This window comes from Bos indicus x Bos taurus, chromosome 4 (assembly GCF_003369695.1).
Source record: "Bos indicus x Bos taurus breed Angus x Brahman F1 hybrid chromosome 4, Bos_hybrid_MaternalHap_v2.0, whole genome shotgun sequence".
In the NCBI taxonomy this organism is placed as follows: domain Eukaryota; kingdom Metazoa; phylum Chordata; class Mammalia; order Artiodactyla; family Bovidae; genus Bos; species Bos indicus x Bos taurus.
The window spans coordinates 42,786,988-42,807,839 of record NC_040079.1 but is presented as its reverse complement, the minus strand read 5'-3'; the positions used below and the strand labels follow the sequence as shown (position 1 = coordinate 42,807,839).

Genomic DNA, 20,852 nt, shown 5'->3' with positions numbered 1-20,852 from the left:
GATCTTGGCAATAGGAAGCAAGAGCAGCATCCCAGCTCCCTAGGGCTCAGCATTTCTAGTTAACATCGAAATTGTGTTCCATAGCATTGTTAAGAGTGGAACTTTACTATGTCAAATGAATGCTTCACTTTGTGTGTGTGTGAGTCACTCAGTCATGTCCAACTCTTTGTGACCCCCATGGACTGTAGCCTGCAAGGCTCCTCTGTCCATGTGGATTCTCCAGGCAAGAATAGTGGAGTGGGTTCCATTCCTTTCTCCAGGGAGTCTTCCCGAGCCAGGGATCGAACCCAGGTTTCCCACATGGTGGGCAGATTCTTTACAGTCTGAGCCACCAGGGAAGCCCATTAACTAAAACCTTAGTTCACTGGAGTAGTTCTCTTTGCAACATATATTCGTGCCACACCAGTGTGAAGGTCTTTGGGGTTGGTGCACCTCTTCCTGGCCTGGCAGAGGGTGGAGAGGGTGTGGAGGGAGTCAAGATGGTGATTGGGCGAGAAAAGGGCTAATTCCCCTGCCTTGACTTTCTCTGTTTGGATTTACAGTCAAAGCAGTGGATGAGGGCCAGGCAGTAGGAACCTGAGGTGAGAATGGAGGAGACAGGCCGGTTCCATCTCAGAAACCTGGAGAGCAGAGAGGATAGAAGTGGCTGGATGGGGCCCAGGCCTGCGGCTGCCCCCATACTGGTCAACCAGCCTTATGCCAGGCCCTGTCTCAGGTCATCAGCCTGCAGTTCGTGATTGATTTTCACTTAGTGGAATTTAGTGGATTCAGTTCAGTTCAGTCACTCAGTTGTGTCTTTCTCTTTGCGACCCCATGGACTGCAGCACACCAGGCTTCCCTGTCCATCACCAACTCTTGGAGCTTGCTCAAACTCATGTCCATTGAGTCAGTGATGCCGTCTAACCATCTCATCCTCTGTCGTCCCCTTCTCCTCCTGCCTTCAGTCTTTCCCAGCATGAGGGTCTTTTCCAATGCGTCCGTTCTTCACATCAGGTGGCCAAAGTATTGGAGTTTCAGCTTCAGCATCAGTCCTTCCAGTGAATATTCAAGATTGATTTCCATTAGGATTGACTGATTTGATCTCCTTGCAGTCCAAGGGACTCTTGAATTCCAGGTGCGAGTTTTTGCCTGCTGCAAAGGCATTCTAGAGTTTACTGAGAGGAAGCTGGTGCACATGCAGAAGGCTGACGTGAGGCTGACCTGCAGCAGGACAACTTCAGGTCAGGCCTGAGGCTGCTTCAGTGGACAGCCTTCCCCACCCCTGATGGCTCTGGGCCTTCACAGCTGAGGAGATGGACTCCCTCTCTGCTTAGAGTTCCAGGGCGTTCTTCTCAGATGGAAAACGACGCTCAGACATTGGTAACTTGAAACTTTTTGGATGGATTTAAAAGAAACAGTGTGAGAATGTCTTCTTTAAGATTATGATGAATATATAAGTTCTGTGGTTTACATTTAATGTGTTCAAAGCTTGTCCAGCTGTATAGCAGACCCTTGTTAGGTGTGGTTTTTCTTCTGGAAGATTGTGATTTCATGTGGGGCCCCATGACAGCTGTGCCTTTTGCTGCCCAGGTGTAAGCGTGAGATGAGCAGAGAGCACCATGCCTGCTCTGTGTGTGTCTCAGTGTCGTCTGCATCCTGGTGTTGAGTGTGAAGGGGGGATTCGTCCCTCTTGTCATCAGGGATGAAGCTTGGTCCTGGTGAGGGCTTGGTGGGGAAAGGCAAGGACGGATGAGCAGGCTGAGGGAAACGGGTGGGGAGGGGAGGCGTGCCTCCAGTGTGGTTGGCTCACCCCGTCCCGACTCAGCCCCCGGCTTCTGAGTATCTGGGCTCTGCCAGCCCTCCAGGTGCTCGCCCTCCTGCTACTCCCGCCGCCCCTTTAGGCTCCCATGCCGCCTGCTGGCTGGTGCCCCCAGTACCCTCTCCTCCAACCTCTTCTTGTCCCTGCTGACCCCCCACCAGCTTCCTTTCCCACACTGGGAGCGGCCTGCCATCTGATCAGCGCCACATGGCAGCCTTGCAGGGACCTTTTAAAGCAATCAAATGATATCACTCCTGGTTCCAACCCTGTGGTGACCACCCATCACTTTTTGATTAAATTCCATACCCTGGTTTTAAAAGCCCAGGTCTTACCTGGCACAACTGCTTCTTGTCTTTGACAAAACAGTGACAGTGTTTATAGAATTGATGATCCAGGTGAGTAATGATGTTGATGATGGTGACACTTACTCTGGGCCAGGCTCTGCTCTCAGCGCTTTGTATGTCTTGACTCATTTAATCCTCACGTCTCTGAGATTGGTACTGATAGGTCCCCGTTTTACTGGTGAGAAGCTTGGGGCATCAGCCCAGGGTCACATGGCAAGTCGCTGGCAGAGCTGGCTTGGGGCTGGGCGCCTGCCTCCCCTGCTTGCCGGGGTGATAGGCACCCTTCTGCCTATCAAGCCTCTGAGTGACTCCCTTGACCAGAGATGTGGCTCTGTGGCCTTTCTGAGCAGCCTGTCGTGTCATCTAGCAGATCTCAGTGGGAGGCCCTGGAGGCTCTGCAGGGGCCACCCAGTCACATTTATTAACACGGTACACCACTGGCCCTCGTGGTCTGAGCCCCACTCAAGTGGGCCTTGCCTTTGATGCCCCCTCTCAGGCCCCGGCACCCAGAATGGTGTAGGCATAGTGGTGCTCAGCTGGTACTTCCTGAGCAGCAGGTGTGTGGATGCTGCAGTCACAGGGGTTTGGCTTTGGCACTGCTGGTGGCCAGGCCTGGACGGAGCTGAATGTGGGGGCCTGAGGAGAGGGTGGCACAGGGAGGCCAGCGCCGGGCAGATACCAGGCATCGGGGCTACGGGTCAGGCAGGGTGTGCCGAGAACTTGGGCTATTTGATGTGGGTGACCCTTTTAATCGGGACGGGGCAGGTTGATGCTGATGCTATGGGGCTTGTTTCCCAGCAGATTGCTTAGCTCTTCTGCTGGAATTCCTCCCAGAAGTTGGTGCATGCAGGAAAACAAAGGGCCATCTTTCTGAGTCTAGATTGGAGTAATTCAGGCTAAAATCCCTTAGGTCCACTGTCGCCAAGCTGTGGTTCAAGTTAGGAAGCCAGCTCATCAGTGCCCTCCCCGGACTAACTGTTGTGCAGACACATCTCGCTATTTGTGGATCCCTGGCATTGTCGCCCCCAAAACGGCAGGAGCAGTAAATAACCACTCTCCAGATAAAGCAAATGGGAAAACACTGCCAGAATTTGCTACATCAAGTGCTATGAACAATGGCAGTCGGCAGGGAAATTATGCAGAGGGAAAAAGCCCTTTTATTTCCTTTTCAAAATCGGTGGGACTGGAGAAGTTCGGGAGGTAGGGAGGAAAAGGAGGGGGAAGAGTAAATACAGTAATCTTGAATTGGAGATGATGCCAAGCCTCATTGCCTGGGCTTTGGTTCAGCATCACGGGCAGGAAATGTTAGCGAATGTCTATTATTAACAACCCTGCATCGTAGAGAGCTGCTTGCACATGGAGTACTGGGTGGGGTCTTGTGAAAATTGTTTGATGTAAGTCTCTCAGCAGCCGTGTGAGTAAGCAGGTGAGGAAATCCAGGCTTTAAAGGGGTTGAGACATGTGATCAGATAACACCCTTGCCCCAGTGAAAGTCAGGATTCAAACTTTGGGGTGGCTTGAATCCCAGGGCCTGAGTTCTGGCTGTAGAGTGAGCCTAAGAGTGGAGTCGCCCTTCTGCCCCTAAAGTGGGCTGGTGCACTTGTCTTTTGGGGGTTTTCTGATTTTGGCCCCACCACCACCACCCCCTTCCCTAGCTAGTGTTCCCTTTCTGTCCAGAAAGGAACAGAATGCCACCTTGCGTGTTGTTGTCGTTTCTTTAGTCACTTTCAGCCCGGGACAGTTTCTCCATCCCTTTGGTTTTTGTGACTGTCAAACTTCTGAAGACATCAGGTGTGTTGTAGACACTCAGTTTGTGTTGGTCTAGTGACCGCGGAGCCTGGCGGGCTGCTGTCTATGGGGTCGCACACAACTGAAGTGACTTAGCAGCAGCAGCAGCAGCAGCAGTCTTTTCTCATGGTCCAGTTGGGGTATGGATTTTGGGATGAAGACCGCAGAGGTGATGTGTCCCTCCCCTCACATCCTATGAGTGCCCGTCATACGAACATGACTTAAGACTGTGATGTTGGCTTGGTCGCCTGGTTGAGGATAAGTCTGCAGGTGTCCTTACCCAATGTCACTGCTGTTCCCTTTCTGTTCTCTGGTCACTGAGCCCATCTCCACCTCCTAGGAGGGTAGAGGAGTTGCTGAGAATTTGTTAAATTTGTTAAATTCTCAACATAGATTAAAACCACATTGATAAATGCTTTGGGGGAGATACTGTGAAGTTATGCAAATATCCCATTTCCCCTTAAAAATCTCACCCACTATTTTTAGCATCATCAGTGAATCTTGCTTACAGCAATTATCACTGTGGTATTAACACTGATTTTATATTTCCCTCATTCCTCCTGTTTATTAATTAGTTGTTTATTTATTCAGTCATTCATTTGTATCAGAGTGACTCACGGGTATCACTTTCTTCTCTGCCTTATAGTCCAACACTGTGTCACGTATTTAGCCACTCACATCAGTTCCAGCTCTGCCCCATTGGGAGCTCTCTGGTTGGCTTCTTTGTCCTCTTGACGTTCTGCATCCTGTGGTTTTTTGAGCGCTTCCTTACTTTCTGGCATTGCCTGGTTCCAGGCTCATCTCATCGTATTTTCTCTTACACCCGTTCTCCAAGGAGCCTGATTGCTTTCTTTACAGGCAATATTTAGAAACCGTACATGGCAGTGAATGAGCTCACTGCTTCTGGGAACCCCTGCCGCTGGGCCCCCCTACCACTGCCCTGTCAGTATATGTGCTTATTATCTTTTTTTTCTAGAAATACATTGAAATCTTTGTACCTTTCTCTGAGAGTGAGAACAGGGCTCCTATCACCTATAACCTGCGATGGAATAGGCCAATCCTTCTAATAGGTGAATTCCGTGTTCCAGCTTGGATGCATTCTGGAGGAGGTGTTCCTGCTTTTGTGATTGACTGGTTGACTGTGAGCCCCCAGCTGCTTCTCTGTCTGTCTTGTGTTGGTGGATATATCCACCCCCAACACAAGCACCACCCAGTCATCACCCTTCGTCTTTAAACGGTGTTTCCAGTTGTGCAGCCTCATACATTGGACGCTGATTGACCTGCTGTCGTGCTTACCCCCCTGGATGTCAGATAGATCTCTGATGCGATGTCCTGCCTACTCTGTGACCCCCTTTCTACCCCAGGGCCCCCCTCTGGCCCCGTGACCCTCTCTTGACTCCACGGCCTCTCCTGGCCATGGTGCAGCTCCTTTCCTGCATGTGTGATGGGTTCTCTTGGGCAGCAGCATGCAGACTCTCTTGGCTGCGCCCTCAGATGCCCAGTGCAAATGTGGGGGCAGCTCCGCGAAGCTGTGCTGGCTCTTTCTCTGCAGTACAGCTTCCCATTTTCTGTACCCTGTTGTGTTCTGTTCCACACGTAGATTTTATGACCCACGCGCTGAGAAGTGCTGTTGTAGGGTGTGCACTCTCCAGGGCTGCATGGAAGGTTATACTCCTCTCACCCTGCTCTCTCATTATCTCAGTGGTTTATTTATTGTTTTTTTGTCAGTCGACGGGTGAGTCCATCATTTTGCTCACGATTGTGGTTACTCGCAGGCCATGTCGTTCGGTGTTCAGTGGCAGTTCAGGTTCCTCCTCTCTGAATGTCTTCTTGATAGCCCTTGCCCACTTTCCTATTTTTGTTACTAATTTGTAGAAATCCTTTATATATTTCAGTTCTTTGTTGGTTATGTGTCATAGATTTTCCTCCTCACTTTGCCCTACCTTTTAATTATTTGTATTTAAAAAAATTATTTATTTATTTATTTTTGGTTGCTACAAGAAGACTTTCTCTAGTTGTGGCAAGTGGGGGCTACTCTTCGTTGCGGTGCTTGGACTTCTCATTGTGGCGGCTTCTGTTGCAGAGCACAGGCTCTAGAGTGTGGGCTCAGTAGTTGTGGTGCACGGGCTTAGTTACCCCAAGGCATGTGGAATCTTTCTGGACTAGGGATTGAACCTGTGTCCCCTGCATTGGCCAGCGGATTCTTAACTGCTGGACCACCAGGGAAGTCCTTAACTTTGTGTGTTTTGGGGCCTTCTCTTCCAGAAGTATTACATTTAATTTAGATGTAAACTTTCTTTATATCTTATGTATTTTCTTGTTAATACTTTTCTACTTGGATGTGGTAAAAATATTTCCTACAAAATGTTTAAAGTGTAAGTGTGCTTATCACGTCTAGGTTTAGTTTTGTGCATTGGCGCCCTTGGTCAGACAGCCATTCTTCCTCACCCCGGTGCCACCCAATTCCATGAGGGAGGCACTGGTTCAGGGCTGGGTGGTCTTCTGCTCACCATTTGCTCCCTGAGTGCCAGGGCCACAGTCGGCATCTGCAGGGGCTGTGTCCGTCCCCGGTTCCCTGCCCCCGCCCCGGTTTCTCCTCTTCGGAATCATCTTGGTGATTCTTGATATCCTTTTTGGTCTCTATTTTAATTCCCCTACCTCTGTTTTTTCCAAGCCTCATCCTCATCCCTCTAAGGTCTGGACTAGAGAGGTGGAAGCCCGAAGCCTGAGTGTGCCCACCTCACTTGGTGGGTGAGATTGTCTAGTCAGGGGGACAGTCAGGAAGGTGTTGAGAGAAGAGGGCAGCAGATAGCTTCCAGAATGAAAGGCCATTTGCTCTCTTCCTCAGGACAGGGGCAGGGATGGGGTGTTGGGAGGGCTTATGGGAGGGAAACACTAGATAAAATCCCACAAAACGTGTGTTGCCAGGTGCCCGGTGTGCATGCACTTCCACGTGATTGTCACCTGAGAATCCTGGGAGGTGACAGGATGAAGAGCCTGCAGCCCAGAGTGGGTGTGAGTGGTCTGGCTCATCATCCTGAACCCCTGGCCCGTCTGCTGTCCACACTGACCCTTCCTAGGTTGGAGCCACCGGGAGTGGGGGGAGAGCCCCGTCTGGCCACATGTCCCAGTGATTGGAGTCCTTTCATTTCAGATGCTTTCTTATTGATTAAAATTGTTGCCTTTTAAAAGTTTTCTTGAAACATGGCTTTTCAAAAATAACAAGAACAAAAAGCCCAAATGAAGCAAACCTCATTAAAAACTAACCCCCAAATTCCAAATTGCAAAAACTAATTTAAAGGGCCAGCTGGTAAATATTTCAGGCTTTGCAGATCACGCATTCTGGAGCCCAAAGCAGCCAGAGATGCTTTGTAAATGGGTTACTGTAGCTCGTTCCAGTGAACCTTTATTTACCAAACAGGTGCTGGGCTGTCATTTACCAACCCCTGACCTGTTGTATCTCAGACAGTGTCTTAGTAAAACACTTTGAAAATATAACAATAAAATTTACGTTAGCCTTCTCAGTACTAAGGACGGGACGTTTGTGACACGTGGCTGTGTTGCGGGTTGCATCCCTGATGATATGCAGCTCCTGAAAGTTTGGGTGTTGTTTTCCTCTGGTCCCATTACACACGTACCTCATTTTATCTCGCTTTGCTCTATTGTGCTTTACAGACACTGTGTTGCGTACCAGTTGAAGGTCTGTGGCAATCCTGTGTCAAGCAGGTCTCTCAGCCCCATTTCCCCAGCAGCATTTGCTCACTTCTTGTCTCTGTGTCACGATTTGGTAATTCTCCTAATATTTCAAAGCTTTTCATTATTATGTATGTTATAAATCTTTAATGGATGAGGAGTTGCTTCTTACGGATGTGCAAAGAAAGTGATTTCTTGAAATGGAATCTACTGGTGATAATGCTATGAAGATTATTGGTGAAATGACAGCAGAGCATTGAAATATTACATAAACTTAGCAGTAGGATTTGAGAGGACTGACTCCAATTTTGAAAGAAGATCTCCTGTGGGTAAAATGCTGTTGAACAGCATTGTCTGCTCGAGAAATCCTTCATGAAAGGAGGAGTCAACCCATGTGGCAGACTTCATTGTTGCCTCCTTTTAGGAAATCGCCACAGCCACCCCATCCTTCAGCAGCTATCACCTTGATCGGTCCATAGCCACCACATCAAGGCAAGACCCTCCACCAGCAAAAAGACTGACTCACTAAAAGCTCAGATGATGGGCAGTAGTATTTAGCAATAAAGTAATTTTAATTAAAGTATGTACATCATCTTTTTAGACATAATGCAGTTGCACAATTAACACAGAATAGTTGTATGGTATAGTGTAGACTACATGTAACTTCTGCATGCACTAGGAAATCAGAAAATTCTTGTGACTCACTTTATTGGGGTGTGTGGTGGTCTGGGACAGAACCTACCATATCTCTGAGATACATTTGTATCCCTCAGTTGGGAAGTCTGTTGGAACTTGAAATGGTAAAGCTAGTCATAAGTGTCCTGATTTTGGATGACTAGGAATAGAAAATTGATTTAAAAGACTAAGAATTCAGCATATTTATGGAGTAAATTATCTTTTTGTTTTAAAATGTATATTTCACATTTATACACTTGTAAAAAAAATTGGGATGTCTCTTTCCCTTGTTAAAGTAATTAACATGATTTAAGAAAATGTCTCACTATAACCAACTTATATCTTTTGTTAATTAGAAGAGTTTGTAGTAAATATTGATTATGTTTTTGTTGGCTGACCATCTGATACAGATTGTCAAATACATTCCCTAAATTTGCATTAACACCTGTTAAGTGATTCATGGGCATATCATGAGACTCCAAGCACCTTGCCTCGTTTATTTTAGGTAAATATAGAATCAGCTCGTATTTTTAACCGTACTGCAAAATTAATTTTAAAACATTAAAAGCACATTTTCAAAATATACTTGTTGTAAGAATTTTTTTTATTAAACTGAGTCTTCCTTAAGGTGGTGAGTGGGCGCTAAGGACCAGAAGGTATCCCAGAGGAGCTGGGCTTGTGCATGCAGTGACTGCAGGCGAGTCCTGTTCCCGGCTGGCCCCTGTGTTCCTCAGCTGGACTTTCTGTTTAGACAAGCTCCTGATCCAAGTGGTCAAGAGAAGAAAAGACTACACAAGGAAGCCAGGTTGAATGCAAAGGGCATGATAACTCCAAAAACTAGAGATTAAAATGTTAGAGTATTCCTGTTAGAAAATAGATGCGATGCCCTTCAGACTTCAAGGAGGGAAGGAGCTGTGAGATTGTTTGATGATAATGATGGTGCTTGAGTTATCAAACATCTGGAAGGAAGGAAGTAGGAAGACAACTTAGCCAGGAGAAGGCGTTTGTATACTCAGAAACCAACAAAGAATTTTATCAAAAATTTATGGAGAACTTCTTCAAACCAGGGAAAGCACAAGCAAAAGCCATGGCAGGAATTTTGCAGAAATGAGTCGCATATGGCCAGTTAACATTATATGCAGGGAAATGTGAATCAAGACCGATAGGAAACACTATTTTTTGTGTGTATTTACTTGATAAAACTTGAGAAAGTGTTCCAGTGTTGAGCAGGACCCTGTGCACACCACTGTTGAGTGAGAATTGGGGCAGCCCTTGGAAATGAGTTTCCCACTGTCTCTTAAGGGTGAGATGCTTTCTTTTATACCCTTGACCCAGCAGATCCACTCCTGGGTGAATAGTCAAGACAGATCCTTCAGGTTTGGTGACACAGAAAGGAGAGGATAGCATAATGAATGTCTGTGAGGTTCCCCCACTTCCTCATTAACAATATGTCAGAATTCATGTTTCGTTTCTTTCTCTAATCCCTTTTTGTTCTGATGTGGCAGAGCCCAGAAATCACAAACTTTCTTTCACCCATGCGTACTTCAGTAAAAAAGAAAAGTGGACTAAATGAATATCACAACTGAACAAATTTATAATTCCCTGTAATCATCTAATGTCCAGACTGCATTCACTTTTCCCTCATTGTCTCAAAATGTCTTTTTACAGTTGGTTTTTTCAAAATACCTGTCCAGCAAGTCCAAACGTTACATTTGGTTGCTGTATCTTCTAAGTCTCTTAATTTATAATAATTCCTCTTCTTTTTTTTTTTTTCATTTTATGATGCCCTTTGTAACCATTTGTTTGTAAAGAAACTTAGAACTTTGTCTATTGTAATTTCCCAGATGCTGGACTTGGCAGGTTTTATGTTGGTGGTTTTGATGGATACGTTCTCTACCGCTTCTGCTGTCTGTGGTCTGGTGGTTAGACCTATGGTGTGGAGCAGATTTAAGGCTCAGCATTAGGGCAGGACTACCACAGAGGTGAGGTTCCCTCAGGAGATGCCTGGTATCTTGCTGTTGTGGACACAGCAGGATTTTCCGGTCCTTCTGTGAGCAGACTCCCGTCCACCTCTCACCTAGAGCTCAGCATCCGTCAAGGAATGCTGCCCAGACTCAGTGTTTCCATTGTAGGTTACACAATGGTGATTATCTCATTCTGTTATACCTTTATTATTTTTGGCTGCACGGGCTTTTATCGAGTGGCAGCGAGTGGAGGCTACTCTTTAGTTGCAGTGCACAGGCTTCTCATCGTGGTGGCTTCTCTCATTGCGGAGCACGAGCTCCAGGTGTGGGATATGGTAGGATCAGTGAGGAGAGCAGGAAATCAACACGAGATGGGGCTGCTCTGCAAAGGGAGAGGATGAACTACTATCTGCTAATGTACATACACACGTACTGTCTACACCATGTACACCGCCCCCACAGGCTTGCACGCACACACAGCACGAACATGCTCACACCACATGTTCACATCACACACGCACACATGCACATGGAAGTGCTCACACACTGTGTACTGTGTACTCCACACACACACACTGTGTACTCCACACACAGGTACACACCACACACGTGCTCACAGCACATACTCACTCACATGTACACACGCACACCACATTCCTCATGCACAAGCCCTGGCCTCTCCCCCGGGTACGTGGACAGTGGCATCTACAGGTGGGTGAGGAGCTGTCACACCTGTGTACCACTGAACACCCAGGAGAGGTGGCCTTTGCCTTAGAGCATGAGGGACAGGTGTGAGTGAGTGGAGGCAGGATGTTCCAGGGTGGAAGCAGCTCTTTTCTGGCTCCGGGAACCTGGTGAGTGCTGGCCAGCACCTGTCTCCACATAGTAGGGAATCTACCCATCCCCCTGCCCCAAACCCTGGGAACCTGGAAAGGGGCTTGAGAGTGCCCCCTGCTGAATTATAACCTGTTCCCTATATGGGCTCCAGCCTCCTGCACAGAAGCCTTTATTTGGGGGCTGTGACCCCTTTTACCCACCACTTCTCCCACTCCGATGCTGCCACCCCCACAGGGCAGGGGATTGGAGAGAGGGAGGGGGGAGGTGGCCTGAGTTCCTTTCCCACCTGTACAGGTGATGCTGGCTGTGGGCACCTGCAGAGCCTCTCCTTTGGAGAGGGCCTTTTCTTTAACAGTCACAACCCTGTTATCTGGGCTGATCCGGCTCATCAGGCGTGGGTGCTGCAGTGAGGCCTGCTCCCTATCTGCACCCTGGCTGCTGACGCATGCTCCTCCTCCCACCCTTCCCACTCCCCCCGCCCCCTTCCCCCTCCCACCCCAGTTCTGGCCAGCAGCTACAGGGGTGTGGCTGTAGGCTGGTCTGGGAGGACAGGGTGAGGGCGGGGGCCCAGAGAACCTGCATGTGACAGGAGACTTCTTTTATGCACACTGTCGGTGGGAAATAATCAACTTTATTGAATGAGAATGTGGATTTAGAGTGTTAAAAACACCCAGAAGCTTGCTGATCTGTGCTGGGGAAAAGCTGCAGGTCCATACAGGGTTGCAGGGGGCAGGGAGGTGTGCGTGCCTGCTGAGCTGCCCACCCTGTGATGCTCCCTGGCCAGCGCCCTCCACAGACACCAGCTCCACAGCGCTCGCCTCTGCCGTGTGGCTGTCTTCTCCCCGAGGTTCTTCACGTTGTCCCTCTGTGCGTGTGTCTTTGTGTCCAGAGCCCCCTCCCTTTAAGGACACGGTCGCATTGGGTCAGGGCCTACCCTAATGGCCTCATTCTAACGGATTACATCTGTATAGACTGTGTCTCCGCGTGAGGTGCCGAGGGCTAGGACTTTAACACACTCATTTTGGGGGACACAGTTCCGCCCGCAGCAGCCACACCAGTTTACCAGCCCAGAGAGCCTGGGCTGTGGCAGAGGCCCAGCCTCAGATTTAAGGTGCAGAAGGCACACCCACAGGAGGGAAACATGTTCTTGGCTTACAGCGTTCACCTGAAAAGTGCATCCTCATTAACCACCACTCGCGGCCCCTCCTGACCAGAAGTGAGAGGCTGATGGGGTACAGCCCTTGACCCTCTTGTGTGTTTTCCTCTGCAGACATGTGGGCGTGCACAGGAATGTGGCAGCCCACCCATCAGCCTCTCCCTCCAGGCGCATCAGCGGGCTCCGCACGCGCAGGAGAACGGGGCTGCATGTACCTGTTGTTGGGATGGGCGTGCTCATAGGTGTTGTCTCCTCCTCGACTAGGTTTCTGTCTTTTAATTTAGATCAAAAACTTACTATGATGGACTCTCAACTTATTTTTATGTGGTGTTTTTACTATTATTAACAGTTAAATTTTGTGACAGTTGTTTTATTGTGTTTTATTTTTGACATCAGCTTCTGGCCATGCCTGTTTGCATCTGTGCTGGGTTGGTAATACACGTACAAGAAGATTCAGCTGACGGAGTTTCTTTCCTAGGCTGTCTCATAAGCACACTGCTCACGTCTGAAGAAAGTCTGCAGTTCAGTGCAGTGCCTTGGCTTTGATTTATTTACCAGGGGAAGATGGAGGCTGGGTTTGGATTAGAATTGAAGTTGAGTAGCTACAGGCTAAAGTGGTTTTTTGGTATCCCCTCCGCCCCGCCTTTTTTTAAAAAAAGATATGGCCTGCCAAGCAGTTTATGGGAAACCAGGCACCCACAAGCCCCAGGATGTTATTAATTAGGCTCTTTGGCTTATGGACTGGTCTGGTTTCTAAGCTTTGTGAAGACCAGGAGGGCCAGGCTATGCCATGGACTGCATTGACAGATATTTTTCCTAACCTTGAGGGTGCTACACAGGGTCTTCTCCTTGGATTTTCCCTTTGTTCCTGTGAGTTCCCATTGAGGCCCGAATTGGGTGGTCAGAAAGGAAATCAGCCAGAGGGAAGGGGACTTTTAGACGCAAAACCAAGCAAGGTTAGGTAAACGTTCTCAGGACCTGGAGACAGTATGTTCCTGGGACCCTGTGGGCTTCCTGCCCTGCTTGTGGGCCTGGGCTGTCGTCTTACTTCTTGTTCTTTCTCAGGAGACAGGAGCAGTTCCAGAGAAACCCCGACAGCTACAACGGTGCTGTGCGTGAGAACTACACCTGGTCCCAGGACTACACCGACCTAGAGCTCAAGGTGCCGGTGCCCAAGCACGTGGTGAAGGGCAAGCAGGTAACCGCCAGGTTCTTCCAGCTTCATCTGCTCAGCTTCTTTCCTGAAGCAAAGGCTTCAGGCTGTGGGCTGCACTGGAGCTGCTTAGCCACCAGCACAAGACTGCTTCTTGTCTTCAGTCACCAGCATGCCAGTCTCCACCCTCTTTAACCACGTCAAGTATGAGACCCAACTTAGCCTCCTATGTGAATAGCACCTGAGCTTTTTTTTCTTTGTAATTATAGTATTCTCATATCATTTATTGTCTTTAGTCTCTGCAAAAGCACTACAGAGTAGGCAAGGCAGTTATTGTTACACCCATTTCACACTGGAGAAGATGGAGTCCTGAGAGGCAAAGCAGAGCACCACAGGTTCTGTTGTGATAAGTGGACAGTCCTGTGGTCTGTGGAGCTGTAACATTTATAGCTTGAGTGGATTTCTCCATCTTAATGAGCTTGAGTGAGTAGAAATTTAATCTTTTAGTGAGATAGAGATGTTTACTTGGGGACCTTGCTGAGAATAACATTATTATAGCTCGTTGTAAGTAGGCAGGCTTCACATTAAAGAAAAAAACTCTCATGTGAAATGGGACATTGTTACTATAATCCACAATGTAAAAAATTCTTATATATGCTAGAAACTGTTTTCTTATTTCATTTGTCATGAGAAACTACAACCTGCAAAGTAAGTGGTATCTTTCATGTTTTATAGATGAGAAATTGAGGCCGAGAGAAGTTACTCAGTTATCCAAGTTGACATGGAAAAGTCACCATGTGTCTCCTTCACTCTTGCTATGCCAGGAACAGTGAGCACTGTCTGAATGTTTTAGAAGGAGTGAGTGACTGAATGGGTGCCCTGGTACAGCCGTGGTTTGATTCAGGTGTGTCTGCTTCTAAAGCTTATACTGTTTTCCCTGTGTCCCACTCCTCACTTTAAAAGCAGAAACAACTGCAGCCTTCTTTAAAAGGGATGGTCCCAGAGCATATGAAATGGAAGTTGAGTTTCATGTACGTTTCAGAGAAAGGACCACTGTGTGAAGTGGCTCCTGCTGGTCTGGATACATGTCAGATCCAGGCTCTAGGCAGTGAGCAAGCCCTTCCAGGCCTTCCCCTTAGCCCACTTCCATCCTGAGGTCCCTCCTGGTCCCTTTATGATTACCCAGGCTTTACCTAAAATAAACCTGCCCTCTGCAGCAGTCTGGGTGGGTCTGGGGAAGCCTCTAGAAGACTGCAACTTCCTACCAGTGTCAGATAAATGCAGTTCATCCTGCAGCATGGAACACAGGAGCAGGACTGGAGCCCCTGGGTCTTCACAGCTCCTTGTGGGTGTGTGTCAGGGCGCCGTGGGGATGGTGTCAGCTACAGCAGCACTGTCTACCATCTCTCCCTTTCTCTCCTTCCACACTAGCCCAGGAGATCTCACTAGGGCTCAGTGACCTCCTGACCCAATGGACTTTAGGATCCAGGTCATACTGGGTACCTAGGGGTCATCCCCACAGAATCCTACTTTTGATGACCGTGTCCTCTCTGACACTGTAGGTCAGAGCCAGTGCAGGCTGTGTTGCCCAGCATGCTTTAGAATTTTAGTTGGTCAGGTGTTGATTTTCATTATTTTTTTTGGTACGATTACCTTGTATGTAGGCAAATAAATTATGAAAAGTGTTGGTTACACACTTAATGAAAAATGTTAGAGCTTCCTGGTCCAGCGTGTCTTCTAACTTCTCCATGAACTTCGGGAACTTTCTCTGGAAGGACTTTTGTTAGGCCCAACCTAAAGCTAGTTATTTTGGGGAATTCCCTGGCAACCCAGTGGTTAGGACTCTCATGTTTTTACTGCTGACGACTCAGGTTTGATCCCTGATTGGGGAACTAGGATTCCTCCAGCTGCACAGCATGGCCTCCCCACAAAAGGCAAACCCCACCCCTCAAAAACCCCAAACTAGGTATTTTGACTTAAGAGACCTAGGTCACCTGACAGCTCTTGCTGAGCTTCCATGGCTTCCTGGGAAGCCTGTTCATTGAAAACAGCATCTCAGATGTGCCCACTAGTCACTGGGGTGTCAGTCTCATGAGTCCAAGCTCTGCCGCCAGCAGTGTGTTGTGAGGGGCCTGCCCTTCATCCTACTGTGCTAAGGGACGGACCGCCATGCCCCCGGCACATCCTTGCCTCTCAGCTCCACTTGTCTTGACCTCTGGGGTGAGATGGCCTCGGTTTCACTGAGGATGGCCCTGGGTTTTGCTCATTTCTGCATTTGACATTTACTGAGCCCGTGACGGTCCCTGAGACTGGTATGAGATGACTGCACTGGAGCTGACATGTGGGGCTCAGGTACAAGGCAGGTGCGCCAGCACAGTTCCAGGCTGTGTGGAGCGTAAACAGGCTGTTTGTTTAACCTGCGCTGTGCAGCCAGGCACCCCTAGGGCCTTTCCTCCAGCAGTCCTTTGAAGCTTTGCGGTTCACAGGAGGAAACACAGAGAGGGTCAGGGTGTCCAGGCTGGCTTTTTCTGGAGCTAGCGCTCCCTGCACTCGGGGGTGTGTGGATGAACCTGAGTGTTTGTGGTGTTGGGACTGGAAGAGGCTCATTCTTTGTAAGGCAGTTATTTATCTAGTGTTGGCCCGTTGTGATACTTGCTGATTTAATTTGCACTAATCTCCTGTGTGGTTAGATTTTCTTTTCTCTTTCAGTAGTATTTTTTCCCCAAGACATTAAAAAAAAAAGTATGATTGATACACAGTGTTAGTTTTAGGATAATGGTTTGATATCTGTGTGTTGTGCAACGATCACCACAACGTCTGGTTAACATCTCACCATACTATAGAGCTCCGTGTGTGTGTGTGTGTGTGTGTGCACGCGCGCTGAGAACTTTTAACATACTCTCCTCAGCAACTTTCAAATTCTGTATTTTTCTTAAAAATTCATGATCGCTCTAGTTTTTAGTGATCTAAGAGATTTAGTTATGCCTCACTTATGGCACCCCACTCCAGTACTCTTGCCTGGAAAATCCCATGGACGGAGGAGCCTGGTGGGCTGCAGTCCATGGGGTCGTGAAGAGTCAGACACGACTGAGCGACCTCACTTTCACTTTTCACTTTCATGCATTGGAGAAGGAAATGGCATCCCACTCCAGTGTTCTTGCCTGGAGAATCCCATGGACGGAGAAGCCTGGTGGGATGCCATCTATGGGGTCGCACAGAGTCGGACACAACTGAAGCGACTTAGCAGCAACAGCAGCACTTAAAAGTTTGAGAGTAAGTTTATTTTGTATCTCTTGGCTTTTGCTGGCCTAAGGGTTTTTCTGAGTTGCCAGTTTCTTTCTGGACTGGCTCCTTTCCAGTTGTTCCCTGCGGCACCTGTCACAGCTACCTATGGGCAGTGTTTATTTTTGGTTTTTGTCTGTGGCACCTTTCAGATACCATCATGGTGGTAGCTGTGATGGTAGCAGCTCAGCTGATGAAGTCGCAGTTGTTCTGGGTTTGTAAGTAGCTTTCTGTGATGGGGGCAGGCATGTTGGGCATAACAGGTAGATGTGGCAGGCACCGAGTGTTAATGGAGGGCGGTCCTGGGCCCCCTCTTCTTCAGCTGTAGCTTGTGCTTGAGGCCTCAGAACACTGCCTCTCCTTTACTCCTTTTTGATTTTTTTTTCTGTGGAAATGGGTTTGCTTCTCAGGTGTAGTGGGGGACAGCTAAATGCATGTGGGTTATGCTTTATGTTCAAGTGTTGTTATTTTACATGCAACCATTTTTAAATTTTTGTAATTTCTATTGTTTTGCTGGTGAATCTAAAGGAAAATTTCTCAAAATGAAGCTTTGGTCTCTTTCATTAATGAGATGTAGTTAGATCTTTGCTCTGCACAGGAAAAGCAGCCAAGTTCCCCATTCTGTGCTCAGCGTAGCCATGAAGTCGGGAGAAGGAACTTTGCAGTCAGGACGGAGATCTTTGTGTGATCGCAAAAGCCAGCTGGGGCTGGTTGTAAACATGGCCTTTGATTGAATCATAGGATTTTAATGATGGAAAATTGAACTCCAGAGATTTTTAGTCTAACCTCTCACTTGGCACATGAGAAAACTTTCCTGGAGATGTGAACTGCTAAGGCCCTACACTGTCTGGTGAGATGGTGGCGGAAGAGAGAGCGGGACCCCGCTCCCACCCCCTTCTCTGTTTGATCAGTCATCTTCTGAGTGGAAAAATATCATGATATTGTTGTGCACAGTCCTGACTGGATGACAGTGAGTGACAAGTGAATTAATTTCCTTTGCAATATTCTCTTTCCTCTCGGAGATGGTGCATGGTCTATATTGACTAATGAAGTCCTGCGGGCTGGTGGGCTCATGCCCATGCTGCATGTCATCTCTAGCCTCACTATGGGAACCTTCCAGAAGAGCACCAAGACCCCTTGGCATGTCTTGTACAGTGATGCTGTGCCCCAGAGCTCAATGCAGCTGTTGGAATTTGTGCTAAAAAGCTCTGCAACACAGTGTTCCCTTCTTAGAAGGCGTTTAGAAAAAAATGTAGGAAGACTTTTATTATAGGAAACTTCCATAGCAGAAAAGGCTAATAGGTTGCATTTATCTATTAAAAAAATTTTTTTTGCTTGAATGCATAGGACACTTACCTGTTTAAAACAATAAAAATGTACAATGAAAAGTTTCTCTCCTGCTTCTGTCTTTTTATCCTATTCCAGCCCCCACCCCAAACTCAGAAATCACATTCCTGGTTTCTGGGATCTTTTGGCAGGTCTTTTCTTCTTTCTTTCCTTTTTCTTTTTTTTTAAAGATTTTTGATGTGGGCCATTAAAAATTTTTTTATTGTATTTGTTACAGTGTTGCTTCTGTTTTTATGTTTTGGTTTTTTGGCCACAAGACATGTGGGATCTTGGTTCCCTGACCAAGAATAACCTGCACCCCCGCCATTGGAAGCGAACCTTAACCACTGAACCACCAGGGATGTCCTGCCAGATGTTTTCTATGTGTATCTTGTCAAATATGACTTGATACCATCATGACCCTACAGGCGATACACTCGCATTGCCCACATTGGCCCTTCCAGGGAGGCTCTGGTCTCTTGTTTGCTGCCCTGCTGCCCGCACCTTAGCTGAGCCTGCCAACCAGCAGGTGGCTGCCCAGGGAAGTCTCAGGGGACCTAGAATTTCCCCTGATGTCCAGCTTCATCTATCAGGACCCAGAGAGTGTGTGTGCCTGAGCCCACTGCCCCTTCCACTCGGGGCTCCAGTCTCTGGTTTTACTCTGGTCGGGCTGTTTTGGTGGTACTTACTCCACTTTCACTACGTCCCTTTGGATCAGGAGTTTCTTGAATAGTTTTTTGTTTTTCTGGAGTTTCTTCATGTCTTGCTTTTTTTTCTTGTCAAAAATAGTACACTATCATCATAAACTCAGAATTACCCAGATTCTCACTGGTAATCTGTATTGTCTAGAAATCATTCTCTGCAGACCATTTCACCCATGACTCCCATTTGGACTGATTATTTTCTAGTTCAATATTATATAGCTTGCATCCTAGAACTTTTTTTTAACCTCACTTATAGATTAAATTCACTGTGTTTTAGATCCTTTCTGGGCCTTCCTCCTTACCCCCTCCCCCTTTATTTTTATTGAGATGTAATTGACATATATCATTGTAGTAGGTTCAGGTGTGCAGCATAAATACTTGAAATGTGTATGTGTATATATATATACATATATGTAGCAAAATAATTTCCACCATCAGTTTAGTTAAGATTACCACCTCACATAGTCACAGTTTTTTTCTTGTGATGAGAACTTAGTTCTCCTGTCTTAGCCACTTTTAAATATACAAGTATTGTCAATTATAGTCACCACGCTATACTTTAGATTCCCAGAACTTACTCATTTTATAAGTAGAAGTTTGTACTCTTTGACCCTCCTTCACCCAGGATCTTCCTCTGTTTTAGTTTCATCCTCATTTTGTTATGTTACAGCCTCAAGTAACTTTCTCAGAATGATGGTGTGGTAATAAATACAGTGCTCCTGAGTGTCTTCAGTTCAGTTCAGTTCAGTCGCTCAGTCGTGGCCGACTCTTTGTGACCCCATGGACTGCAGCATGCCAGGCTTCCCTGTCCATCACCAACTCCCAGAGCTTACTCAAATTCATGTCTATCAAGTTGGTGATGCCGTCTAACCATCTCATCCTCTGTCGTCCCCTTCTCCTCCTGCCTTCAATCTTTCCCAGCATCAGGATCTTTTCCAGTGAGTCAGTTCTTTGCACCAGGTGGCCAAAGTATTAGAGTTTCAGCTGCAGCATCAGTCCTTCTAATGAATATTCAGGACTAATTTCCTTTAGGATGGACTGGTTGGATCTCCTTGCTGTCCAGGGGACTCTGAAGCGTCTTCTCCAACACCACAGTTCAAAAGCATCAATTCTTTGGTGCTCAGCTTTGTTTGTGGTCCAGTTCTCACATCCATACGTGACTACTGGAAAAACCATAGCTTTGACTAGATGGACCTTTGTTGGCAAAGTAATGTCTCTACTTTTTAATATGCTGTCTAGGTTGGTCATAGCTTTTCTTCCAAGGAGCAAACGTCTTTTAATTTCATGGCTGCAGTCACCATATGCAGTGATTTTGGAGCCCCCAAAATAGTCTCTCACTGTTTGCATTGTTTCCCCATCTATTTGCCATGAAGTGATGGGACCGGTTGCCATGATCTTAGTTTTCTGAATGTTGAAACATTTCTGAATGTTTTAAGCCAACTTTTTCACTCTCTTCTTTCACTTTAATCAAGAGGCTCTTTAGTTCTTCGCTTTCTGCCATAAATGTGGTGATATCTGCATATCTGAGGTTATTGATATTTCTCCCGGCAACCTTGATTCCAGCTTGTGCTTCATCCAGCCCGGCATTTCGCATGATGTACCCTGCCTATAAGTTAAATAAGCAGGGTGACAATATACAACCTTGACGTACTCCTTTTCCTATTTGGAACCAGTCTGTTGTTCCATGTCCAGTTCCCACTGTTGCTTCTTGACCTGCATACAGATTTCTCAGGAGGCAGGTCAGATGATCTGGTATTCCCATCTCTTGAAGAATTTTCCACACAGTCAAAGGGTTTGGCGTAGTCAATAAAGCAGAAGAAATGCAGTTATTTTAACCTTTCACTTATTTTGTGATTTGAGTTCATATGGAATTCTAACTTTAAAGTTCCCTGGTCTTTTGCTGCTGTGGTCCAGGTTCAGTCCCTGGGAGGGGAACTGAGATCCAGCAAGCTGCGTTGTGTGGCAAAAACAAATAAGCAGACTCCCCCAGCATGATTGTAGGTGTCATTCTTTTGTTTTCTTACATCCACTGTTATTGATTGTAGTAATCTCTTCCATTCTGGTTCTTTGTGCGTAAACGTTTCCCCTGTTACATAGAACTTTTTGGAACTTATTCTAAATAGCAATATGAA

At 47.1% G+C, this 20,852-nt stretch overlaps 1 protein-coding gene across 1 annotated transcript in view; it reads left to right on the top strand.

The window, feature by feature from the left end:
• Positions 1-20,852, top strand: part of NUDCD3 (NudC domain containing 3) — a 70,738-nt gene that overhangs the window by 32,737 nt on the left and 17,149 nt on the right. The window contains exon 3 of the mRNA XM_027539253.1: positions 13,321-13,453. Coding sequence (XP_027395054.1) covers positions 13,321-13,453 — 133 coding nt within the window. The remainder of the gene's footprint in view (positions 1-13,320; positions 13,454-20,852) is intronic.